Source organism: Macadamia integrifolia, chromosome 9, assembly GCF_013358625.1.
Source record: "Macadamia integrifolia cultivar HAES 741 chromosome 9, SCU_Mint_v3, whole genome shotgun sequence".
Classification (NCBI taxonomy): domain Eukaryota; kingdom Viridiplantae; phylum Streptophyta; class Magnoliopsida; order Proteales; family Proteaceae; genus Macadamia; species Macadamia integrifolia.
The window spans coordinates 15,281,516-15,294,276 of record NC_056565.1 but is presented as its reverse complement, the minus strand read 5'-3'; the positions used below and the strand labels follow the sequence as shown (position 1 = coordinate 15,294,276).

General features: G+C 37.3%; 1 protein-coding gene across 1 annotated transcript; it reads right to left on the bottom strand.

Annotated features, from left to right (window-relative positions):
* Positions 1-2,149: 2,149 nt before the first annotated feature.
* LOC122088546 (DNA gyrase subunit A, chloroplastic/mitochondrial-like) lies at positions 2,150-11,456 on the bottom strand. The gene is made up of 5 exons (XM_042657844.1): positions 11,324-11,456; positions 8,202-8,322; positions 8,046-8,100; positions 7,862-7,961; positions 2,150-2,619 (listed from the first exon to the last, which is right to left on the bottom strand). Exons 1-5 carry the CDS (start codon positions 11,416-11,418, stop codon positions 2,487-2,489), a joined length of 504 nt encoding a protein of 167 aa, XP_042513778.1. The 5' UTR covers positions 11,419-11,456; the 3' UTR covers positions 2,150-2,486.
* Between the last annotated feature and the right edge of the window lie 1,305 nt (positions 11,457-12,761).

Sequence of the window (12,761 nt, the reverse complement as noted above, 5' to 3'; positions counted from 1 at the left end):
ACCTATTCAATCACAATCACACAGGCAGATAATATGTCCATTGTGACCATTAGATAGAGAGTAAATGGTGTATATTGGCCATGTGCCCAAATTTAGAGTATAATTCAATCAATTACCCCAAGCATTGACATGCGTCCCATGCATGTCTTTTTTTTTTGTAGGACATCCCACGCACATATATATATATATATATATAAACTGAATAATCACTTTTTTAAAAAAAAAAAAAAAAGACTCATGATATCTACGATTAATTGAAAAGATTTGAGTTTTCATCTATATGTTTTGAACTTTGTAACGGTTCATTTTGTACACGGAAAAATAGATTTGATGTATTAAAGGAAAGGAAAAAAAAAATTTTCTTACAAATGTTACAAGAGTGTTCAACCGATGGATATCATGAAAATTGAAGATGAAACATTTTTTTTCGGTTATATCACAATGCTATACATTTAAGCAAGAATAACTCATGGTAGAGTTACAAGATTCCTCCAGTCATGAGTGAAAAGAGGCTGTCATTGCACAATCCTACGCGTCCAAGATCCTGCAGAACAAGAGTTAGAAACTATCCAGGCGGAGCTCTAGGACCAAGCTCCGATGTTGAAGTCAGACTTAGAACTAGTATTGCATAAAGTGTTCAATGGATTTAGAGCCTTACCTTTAGAGTCGGATGGATGCCCCTTATGTGGGAGGTATGAATCTTCCTTATTAGTCAAGAGGCTCTGTCGTGTAGACGCGTGTCTGCCCTATTGGAGAGATATTCTCTCGTCATGGTCGAGCTGGTTGGGATCATAATGATTGACTCAACATGGGTTACTAACATAACTGTTAACCAAACTAGAGTAAGATCCTTTAACCGTTAACCCAACCATAGTAGGGCCTAGGGTTAACCAACCGTCTAACCCAGGTTAACCCTAAATTGTCCTCCTCACAATGGATAAGGCCGATTATCCATAGTAGGGCCGTAATCTTGAGTAAGGTTGATTATCGGTGTTGATCCCAATGTGAGATTGGTCGAGTGCTCAGTGGTCTTTCAAGGGGGTGGATTCCATGCTCGTGCGGATCTGATCTTAGGTTTGGTCACCCGACCGTTGACCAGTCAGCAGGTATATACATGGTATATCAGAGGCCAAATTGTCCTCCTCACAATGGATAACGCCTTCCAAACTAAGAAGTCCGCTATCACTTTGGCTTCTGTAAGAATAACAAGAAGCTTACAATCAACGAATTTAAAGCTAAATGAAAGATGTCATCAATAAGCCCTTCAACAACCGGGAAGGATAAGTCCGACAAATGAAATAAGGCACACAAGGAATCTGATAGGAACAGCCAGAATTGGGTGGATTGGATATCGATTCTGGGACAATTCCGTATCGGACTGTACTGAGCAAGGGTGGAAAGGTTAAAAAAAAAAAGGATTTTCTAAAGAAAACAAGTTTTAAATCTGTTTGATCCACGCCAATACAGACCGAAACGGATAGGGATCAGTCTTAACCAATCCCAAGCCCGATTCTGGGTTCTTAAACCATGGCTGCAAGAGAGTAGTGTATAACAATGAATAACGACGTGGAGTCCACAAAAAACAATATTTTGCCAGTATCCTAAGCATAAATACAAAAGTGAAAAAAAACCCACCAGAACTGCAGTGAATAGCATTAGTTATGATTTAGTGGAAGGCACCTCTAAAGTTCTACACAAGAGCAATGAACTCATTATTTAAAAATTTTACCAAAAAATAAAAAATCATTATTTAAAATTAATAAGAAATAATAGTTCTTATATTTCAGATAAGTGTTCACGCCTTTCTGATCATCCATTAGACTCAAAACTTGCATAGGTTCCTCAATACGATTAAGTGATAGGACATCTCTCATGTGAAGAAAAAAAAAAAATCAAAATGAAAAATAAAGGAAATTGATAGAAATCAGAGAACTTTTTAAGTCTTGCAGAACCTAGATGTCTAATGAAAACATATGGTCTAAAAAATGGATACTCTTGAACATAAAAACAGAGCAAGGAAGGTCCACCATCAGACCTGTTGTGCTTATATTATTAGAGCATGATTAATCAAATGATACAACTGTTAAATTATGCAGTGATTTTCATAAATTTTAAGCAAAAGTTACTAATGTCACATAAAAGGGAGATGGAAACAATTAGATGGCTACACCTGATCATGTTCATTTATAAGATTCCATACATCATCTGACTGCTTCTGCACAGATTTCGAGAATATCTATTGCATAAAAGCTTCATACTATAAAACATACTCCTATCTCAAATAAATGACCTAGTTTACTCTAATTTACACATCAACCTGCCATGAATACAGATGAACATTCAATAGCATTTCTCTTTTTTTACTTTCTTTTACAGTCTTTGTACAAAATCTGTGTGAAAACACTGTTATCATCACCAAAACGGATTCCTTTATCATCTCATGTTTTTCCTGACCATTTTTAGAAGATCAAATGAAAAAGGCTCCCTTACTGTGATGCCGTTGCATGTGTCTCTGCCTCAAACAGAGGATCAGCTTGGCTTTCAGGCTCTTCAATTCCCGAGATCAAAGAAGTTGACTGGATCTTTCCAGTGTGCTCTAGTCTCATCAGAATAACACCCCTGGAAACCAATGGCAATACAAGCCACACACAATAAACAATAGAGCAACACACAGATGAAAAGTCACAGGTAACAAGTACAAACTTTAAGGTAAGATAAGACAAATGAGCAGCACAAGTTGCAAATTTTAAGGAAAATGTCCTTTGCAAGGTCCTGTCAAGAGAAGGCTCTCCACTAATCCACCTAACTGAACTACGAGGTAGGATGATCTGGTAATCCTAACCGTAAGATGCATGGTCTAGATTGGCCACATCTCAAATTTCAGAGGAACATGAATCAGTTTATTGCAGAGTTGTTGCTGTGTTTCTTTTCTTTTTTAATTATTATTTTTAATATCTTGTCTTTGATTGGATCCATGTAGCCGACCCCATTTAGTTGGGATGAGGCTGACTCTGTTGTTGTTGTTGTATCCCCCAAGCATTAGCATTCACCCTCTCCATTGTCCATGTCTGCTGTGCAACCTTTTGGTAGTTCTGGATTTTCTAAGCTTTATTTTACCACTCGACAATTCCAATTTGGCTGAAACTTGATGTGCGCAGGGAACTTGAGGGTCTACCAATCCACAAAATTAGACCCCATTCCACATACCAACTTGAAAATGTTTTGGGAGACTAAATAAGCTTCTCTAGGTGGGTTGACGGGGAAACATAGACACTAGAACAATACTCTGCCCATCCCACAAAGACAGTCCTTCACTATATTAGGCTATCCCAAATTGTTTGTCCATGACAGAAAAGTCATTGGTTCAAAGGAAATTTAACACATTAACGCCTGCATTATTAGCATTTTGGATTTCTTATTCAAAGTGAAAGACAATCTGTCCCAAGTAATGGAAGGATAAATTTGGAAAAGAATGAATCAATCAAATGCATAACAGATGCTCTTGGAGTCTCTCGACATGGAGCTTGACATCATCAGCAAGAGATAAGCATCAAGTGTGGGCTAGTTTTCTTGCCATTTAATGCTTTAACCAGACTAAACTTTCAGCTTTTTCAAAGGGGACACAGTATAAGTTATTGGTTCATAGGAAATTTACCACATTAGCCCTTGCATTATTAGCAATTTTGGATTAAATATTCAATTTCAAAGGCATTTTGTCCCAAGTACTGGAAGAACAATTTTGGAACAGAAGGCTTTTAATGATTAAACCTTAAACTTTCAGTTGTTTTGAACAGAACAATTGTTAGGGGACAAAGGTGGTATACATTACTAAGGTTTTTTAAAGGCTCGTTCCAGATGAAAGATCCCCTCCTAAGGAATTCCAGAAGTCGACATATACTGTTTGGAACATGACTCAGTAATGCAATTGAAAAGGTTGGTTTCAGACAGCAGCATAAGAGGCAACAACCACTGAAATCCTGATTTTTGGTAGTTGAATGTCTACGGATTTGGCAGGATACTGTAGGAAAACACAACACATCTGGTTGACTTCATATCATGACTAGAACTCTTGATTCTATTATCGTTTCAGTCACCAGGTCCAAAACATGAATAAGCATGGAATGTGAAACATTGTTTGGTATTACAGGGCTTCTAATGATAAAGTGGATAGTTACAACTTACATGTAAGAGTTCTAAAAAATGGATTAAATAAGGATGCGATACAGTGGGACTGCTCTCACTACAAAGTTGGATCCTTTCAGATTTCTGCATTAGTGTGAAATCACAAACCATGACAGTAAGTTGGCCTCATCTTGGTGCAGATTTCATAATTCTCTCCTAGATTATGTACGAAAGCCATAGTTGATTTGAAATAAGCTTATACATCGTGTATGACTTTGAATAGAGCTGATTGGACAGCAATTGATGCAGAATTGAATACTTACTCACGTAGGAAGAAGACAAACAAGAATAGACCGAGCCATGCATAGTTATCGAGGTGTTGCCTACTTGACAAGGGGACTCAGCCTGGACTGGCTGGCCCCTTGGTCGCCTAGGCAACAAGGCGCCGCGTTGTTGGTGTCACCTTGATTTTTGACCATGCTCTATCGCTTTGGTCTCGGCTTAGTCTTTATTGATGGTTGCTGTTTTATCTACTTAGTTTTATTTGAGAGTTTTGGGTCGAGTTGGTTGAACAGTGGTCCAATTTAAGTTGTGGTTCAGTCCTTGTTTCAATTTAAGTTGTTTACTTATTTCCTAGTCCGTTATTGAGTTAGTGGAATCCACATCAGCTAGATCTGATTGTGTCTTGCAATTCAAGTTAGAATCGAGTTGGGATTTTCCTATTTGGGACTTTCCTAATTAGACTCTAACTTGTTCCCCTTTTCTTTAATAAAAGAAATCCTTGGGCAAGCTATTAGCCCACGATTTTGATAAGCAATACTCTTGCTGCTGCCGCTGCAATTCTTCTCCAGTGAAGAGACCTTGTGAGTGATCAAGAAAAGGAATTGGTGTGTGATCCAATCGACACTTTGTGATATGAAGCCCAAGTGCATTGTTCTATTGCTCGTCCTCTTGTCCTACTGATGTTCTATGATCCTTGTCGGTTCTTAATCTATTTTAATGACCATTGACAAGTAAGATCCAATATGGAAAATTCCTGCAACTAGAAATCTATTTTCGTGTAGAACATAACTTGTTTGGCAAGAAATCAACCTTCCCTAATCAAAACATCAGATCTCCCATCTTTTGTTCGAGTCTTCTATTCTCCAAGAGGAAAACTTAAGCCAAATTGCAGGCCATTCTTGATGTAGATAAGTCACTTGGGCTTATTTTATTGCAAAAGCCTTGGGTTGTGTTATGTATGTGTTGGGCCTTTGATTCCATGGGTTTTCTTTGAAATTGGCTATTTTAATAGGCCTAAAATATGGGTAGAAGGTAGAAAAACGGGATTTAATTCATTAGTTTAGTTTGGGAAACTAGCTCCTAGTAGTAGTTTAATTGCTATCATGCCCTCTATAAATAAAGGAGCCTATGTACTTATAATTGCAGATTTGAATGAATGAATTATTGAGTGATTACTCTTTAGCTAAAAAAGTTGTTATTGAGAGGTGAGATGCCTATACCTTTGAGGGGTGTGATATCCAAAACCTGAGGGGTGAGATACCCATTCATTTATTCTCTTTCACCCTTCTCAACCCTCCATCGATTCTTCCTTTTCTATTTTTATTTTCTGTTTATTGTTATTAGAAGTTCAAACCTGTTAAAGCATACAAAATCAGAATCAGTCAGCCAAAGAGTTCTTGTTCTTGAAGCCAATAGACCCTCATTGCTGCCTAAGTTTGAGATCTGATCTGCAGATCCTTTGGAGGACTAGTTTTATACTCTAAGAAGATCAATCGATCCTCTCTTGAAGGTTATCTGAAGAAGACAAGTTATTCTTGTAGAATTCTTCACATTCTCTCTCTTAGGTCTGAAAATCAAGAAAGCGCATAACTCCATAACCAGCCGTCAGAAGCCTTTCATTTTAGGGGTTTTTGTACCCTCCCTAGGGACTATCTACACCAAAAAGTGCAACTCAATCGGACTCCCACAGACCTGGCTGTACCTTTCTCTCTCCAACTCTATAGAAGGTCTTTCCCTCTCCTATTGGGTTGGGTTTTGGGCTGGTTTTGCTCCTATATGGGTATTGTATCCTTGGGGGTTTATTTGATGGTATTATTTCTTTGTTTCTTGCTCCTATTTGTATTGTTTGGGGTTGTAAACTGCGGAGTTAGTTACTTATAATCTACTCCTGCATCAATTCTGACCAGTTGATCCTAGGTTATTTATTTTCTCCCTATTTTGTCCATGTGCTAAATTTAGTGCTGCTTTTGATCTGATTCTTGGGATCAAATATGAGATTTATGTTGCCAATTTGTGTACTGATCTGGTTCTGTTTATTATATATTTCAGACCTGTTCTCAATATATAATCAACTATTTAAAGCTGTTCTTAGATTCTGATTTCTAACCATTATATCCCTAGTTCCATTGCTATTAGGTTTGCCTATATCTGCTAAACTGACCAACCAATTAGGTCCAGATAATCAGATCTTTCCCATCCCAAATAGTAAACTCAACCTCAGTTTTCGTTACCTTTTGATAACCTGAGAATGTTTGCTCCTTAAACCTGATTTTTTCTTAGTAAAGATCTTGTTATTTGGTGCTGTTTGAATCATCAATTTAGTATTAAATTAGCAAGGATCCATGTTGCTGACCCCATTTAGTTAGGATAAGGTTATGTTGTTGTCTCCATCCCAACCCAAAGATAGGGTAAGATTCAAGTTTATTTGCTTAAAACAGATATGCTTTTATTTGTAATTTTAATCAAAATATTATTAAAAAAAAAAAAAAAGAAGAAGAAGAAGAAGAAGTTTAGAAAGATATGCTTGCTTTCCCATAGGCTGGACCGGGCCGTTGGCTATTATCGCTGTTGTAGTTGGAAAACAATCAGAGTTCCCATAGGGATGTCAAAAGCAAGACTCCACCAAGCTCAACCGAATAAGCCCAAAACCTGACCAACCGTTTAATAAAAGGTCCAGCCTCAATTTTAGTTTCTTAGTCTAAGCCAACAAAAACGATATCCATACCAATTAAGGACCAATTAAATGTCCTGACCGACCTAATTTACTCTTTAGTAAGGAATTAATTAACATAACTATTGAGTCTCACTACCAAAAACCCTAGCGACTGAAGCAGCGAAGGAGGCCGCTGCTTGGAGCAGCCTGGCCGTGAGGCTGGGCTGCTGGGCTGCTCACCTCCTTTCCTCTGACTCTCTCCCTTTTCCTTCTCTCCCAAGTAGAATATGTGAAAACATCAAAGTCAATCAATAGTAAATACCATCTCTCAAGCTTCTATTTACAAACTTGTTTGAGGAGAGGGAATCCCATAACCAACTAACCAGATCATGGATCTCCCCTTTTTTAGAAGGACGAAAAGCTTTCATATTTTATTTTTCATTTTTGAATATTATATCATGCATAAGATATTTCATTCATGGACTGTTTGGGGATCCTTTCCCAAATTGCCAAAAAATTGCCACATGGCAAATAAGTTGGGGCCCAAATTTGATGCACAAGTAGACAGATCCCTAGATCCCCCATTCACATAGTCACATGGTCACATGTCAAGTTTCAGCTCTAAGTTTGACAAATGGCTAACCCAGACCATATCCTCTATAACAAACTGTTGGAATTGCCTCATCATTTGTCCAGGTGGCTCAAAATGGTGAACTTTTTAGGAAGCCCATCCCAGATGGGGCCATGCAGAACCGTTTTCCCCAATTAATAATAGAAAAGGATGAAGATGAAGCCTTATATTACCTAGCACCGCGTGACTGAATAGAAACATCCCGGACCTTGATTCTATTGACTGTTCCGCTTTGACTTACTAGAACTACTTGTTCATCACTTTCACCGTCCTCTGTTAAATAGCCAAAAGGATCTCTCATTAATTACAAGAATATCTGAGCTACATCATTTAGTAAAAAAAGAGATCCTAAAGTACCTGACAATGAGAATCCAACCACAAAGACTGCCGCTAGGCAATTGTCTGGTGAAAGCTACAAATGAAAAGTGACGGAAATAAATTGTATGCTTATAACCAAATATGCGAAATAATGAGCTTCTGTTATTCTGAGGAAGGGATAAAAAAACCATTTACCTTGTAACCTCTCAAACCAACTCTATTCAGAGGTGATAGGCGGAAGCAGCTCAGGGGGACTCGCTTTCCTAGTCCACTTTCAGAGACAAATAGAAGCCATGGAGTACCAAGACCCTTAACCCTGCAAAATAAATGATATTATAAACAAGGGAAGGACCACTGAGCATGAACTTTTAGTGGAAAATAGGAAGAGAAAAAGCAAATTTATATGATTTGCCAAATGGAGGGGGGGGGGTATTCCATTTCCACCAGACCATGGATTCCATTATCTGATCAGTGGACCAGAAAACTTTTCTACGATAAACAAATATGCTCAGATTTGCCAGAAAAATAAATGGCACAAGAACTCCAGACCATAGATTCCTCAATTCTTCTCGTGTTCTCTTCTTTTTAATTTTGATTACTAGTTTTAGTTTCTGATATTAGCACATGGTATCCAGAGCAATCTTAACCAGTACTTCCAATCACCAACAAGCCATAGAAAAATTCAGGTAAAGCCCATTGATCATAATAAAATGAAAAGATTGAAGTTTATGAAAATTGAGTGCTTACTTATGGCTGAGATAGCTATTACCTTGAGGGATGAAATGCCCATTCCCTAATTCTTCCCCACCCTTCTCAACCCTCCATCATCTTGTTTTGTTCTCTTTCTTTTCCTTTTATTTATTTGTTGTGAGAGAGTGTTTGAGTGATCATTACAAGTTTGTTAAAGTTCAGAAGTTCCATCAAGAGACCAGCTGAAGGCCTGTAGTATAGCAGAACTTCCATAAAGTTTCCCTTTTCATTCTTCAGGCATAACTTCCCAACTAGCCATCAGATGAGGCTCATCTTTTGAAAGATGTTTGGGCATCACACATGGGACCTTTGCTCCAAATTTGAGGTTCATCGAAAGTTGAATTCTCAAGATATCGAAACTTAGTCAAAAAGTTTCCTAATTCATATCAACAGCATAACTCTCAATTCAACCATCGGAATTGGCTCATCTTTTGAGGGCTTGTTGATCCATCTCGGACCTTCATCCACTCCAAGTTTCAGCTTCATCTAAACGATGGTTTGTGAAATCTCATATTTCTCCCTATTCAGCCAGATTTTTCAGATCCTGCCTGGGATAGGATCACTTGTGATTCTAGTTCTTACATTAAAGATAACAAGACTTAAAAGAATATATCAAGACTTCAAGAATTGAAGACTTGGAACCATTCCAAATATCAAGCAATGCAAGATCAACATGAAGATTGTTGAAGAAGATTTGCCAGAAAATTATAAAAGATTTGAAGAATGTAGTGCACACACCACACACACTTCACTGCATGATCATATACTTGCATTAGCATGAACACCCCCTCATAACCGTAGAATGACTCTAGGAGATGCCCAAACATTGTATTAAACCTAAAATGACTTAGTCATTAGACCGCAAGTCACATATGGGCCAAATGGAATCAAAATAGGACTCCCGTCAATGGTCAATTTCAGGACCATCTGGCCGACCAAATGAAACACAACTTGACAAAACCCCAACACCAAGAGGAACCGGTTTAATCCGGAAGAATTCGATCGACCCAAATGCAACCAAACTATCTAAATCTGCCTGTAACGGCTAATCCAACAGTCACACGCTTTCAAAGGTTACATCTTGCAGTCGACCGAAAGATCCAAAAAATGATTGTTTGAGAGAGATTAGTTACCCAATTAAGACTCCTAATCACCCCTATAAAATACCTACACTATAGCTCATTAAACTAAAATTTAACTTGCTAATTTAAGAGCATTTACAAAGGCTCCGTTTGGTTGCAAGGGAAATTTAAAGAGAAGGGAAGTGAAATTTTCATACTTAAAAAAGAATAGTTTTTTATAATCATTACCACTTGTGAACCAATGTGATTGCATAAAATACTTAATTTTTTTAAACCATTTTTATTATGATACATTTTACATATTATAGCAAAGGATTTTCAATGCAAAGTAGAGTGAAATTTTACAACAAAATATGGAATGATTTGAAGTTAATGATATAGTTGGTTGATCCAACTATTTTATGCGATCACATTGGGTCACAAGTGGTAATGATTATAGACATTTCTTTTTTAAGTATGAAAAATTCACAAAATTTCACTTCCCTTCCCCTTTAATTCCCCTTGCAACCAAACATAGCCAAAGGCATTAGAGTGAAGAAAATCAAGTAGTCTCTTAAATTCAAGTTTTCTATTCTATACAAGAGGAACTCAAGTCTCTCTATAAGTCTTTTCCATTACTTTGGCATTCTATTGCAATCTTAAAGAAGACATCAAGGCGCATTCAATTTTATTTCATTGCATAATCATTTCTTACACCACACGAGGTAATATCTCACCTACAAACTTTTCTTATTCTTGTTTATTTACATAAATGCTAGGTTGTACTTAGGCTTGTCTAAAGATCCTTTCATCCTTAAGAGATTTAGAAGGTCACTCTCTACCTGTAAAGGAGATTGCTACAGATCCTCTTATCCTTAAAAGATTTTGTAAAGGTGTTTCCTCCCGACCTAGTATACTGAAAGGGAAGAGCTAGTGGAATACCTCTCAAGGGGGTCTTAAGGGGAGTGGATTAGACTCAGTTGAGTTGAACTGAGTCGAACCACTATAAATCTTTGAGATTGTGTTTATCCTTTATATTCTGCATTTACTTTACAATCACATAATTGAGGCTTAAATCCAAAAAAGTTTAAATTCACTAGTGATAACGTAGTCACCCCCCCAGGTAAATTTAGGTATTTTGATCAAAATTTTGAACTATGATCACAAAGTAGATCAACATCTCATTACTTGGGAGAGAGAATGGGAATTCCCAAAAAACTCAATGAACTAAATCTCATAAAGCACATTGGAGTATGATCAAGCCTAAAAAGATCGCTACAGTACAAGCATAAAAAAATTGAGCTAGTAAAACACAGTAGAATAAACGAAGAAAATGAAAGGCAGAGTTTAATGTCCACCCACCCTCCTGGATTTTCAACACAAGAAATCAAAGGACTATACAGGAAGTGGATTCTTTAAATGTAAATATGATGGAACACAATTTTGAAATAAGGCTGATTAGTATTCACAGATAACAAATAACCAAACAAGTATAGGAATCACTACCCATGAGTGTTCTCTGAGACCTTCTCCAAGTTCCTCCTCATAGCGGCTGGTATTATGTCCATGCATGCCATCTTGTCTCCTCCTTTTAGTCTCATGGCAACCGAACCCCTAGTATTTCTTCCAAGTGCTCGAATCTGAACTAGTCACATTACAAACATGAATGAGAACAAAAATCGCTTTATTATCTTTAACCACAGTATCCAACTTTCAATATTTAATTAGTTATTTTAGCATAAGAAACTTGTATGTAAAAGCAGAAAGCCCCATGAAGTTGAGAATCGGGGTAGAAAGATGGAGACGAAGTTGCTAGTGATAAAAATATGTTTCTGAAAGCAACTAAGGTTAGGGCTCAACAAGTGATGATCACTACAAATGGGATTGAGCAGTGAAAGGAACAACAATATAGTGAAATCATTTGCCACGCGTAAATTTTCCAGTTTTGAGAGAGAATATGAATGGTTCAATTACTATTTCGTACTTAATCATAATGAAGGAAAAAAAAAACTGATTTAATGATGACAGCCAACGATGATGGTAATAAAGTTTAGCATGTGAATATAATCACAAGTTGCAGAAGCATAAATATTGAATTCCTTCTGATTCCTATATTTGAATCTCAAAGTGTGGTTATAAAAGGATTCAGAAGTCCAAAAGGGCAGTCTTGACTGCATCATTATCTAACTTTATTCTTATTCTTCTAACAACAATGATTTGTTCACTGGCAAAATGAGACAGTAATAGTTGATGTGTGATTCTGTAGCAAACTAAACCAATGCTCTGGATAGTATCACAGATACAAGGAGGTTGCTTAGCCCAGCTAAAGGCAAGACCCACCCTAAGGAAAATCAATTCTGTAGAGAACCCTGGCCCATGGGCACTACCACTAACCCACAGGGGTCACAATGGGCCCAAAAAATTGTTACACCAGCTGTAAAAATTAAATGACAAAAAGAGGTCTTTGGGAAACACACATCCAGATCCAAGTAAATCATATGAAGAAACAAAGTGCTAGAATGACGAAGTAGAAAGGTCATTAGAACTAACAGACCCTGTTATAAGGCCAGATAAAGGTTTAAGAACAAAAGTTCAATATGGGAAAAAAATTGCGGAAGTTCAGGATGTAGGAGGTGCAGTTAAATTTAAGCATATGATTGACACAAGACTAAAAAACATTCAGCTGGCCTAGATGGATACCACTTAGTATGGTGCACCATTTTCCATAAGTTTTCAGCAGGATGTCCCCCGATCAGATGAAAAGGAACATATCTGGGTTCCATTCCTCGTATTTTCTTTCTAGTTCTGCAAAATAGGCTGGTGTTGCATGTTGTGGACCTTACTTAACAGCTCAAGTTTTTGCAAAATTTGTTGTAACATGGTATCAGAGCCAGTATAGTGTTCAATCCCTGGTAAGTGTTAGGTGATGTCGATAAGTCACTTA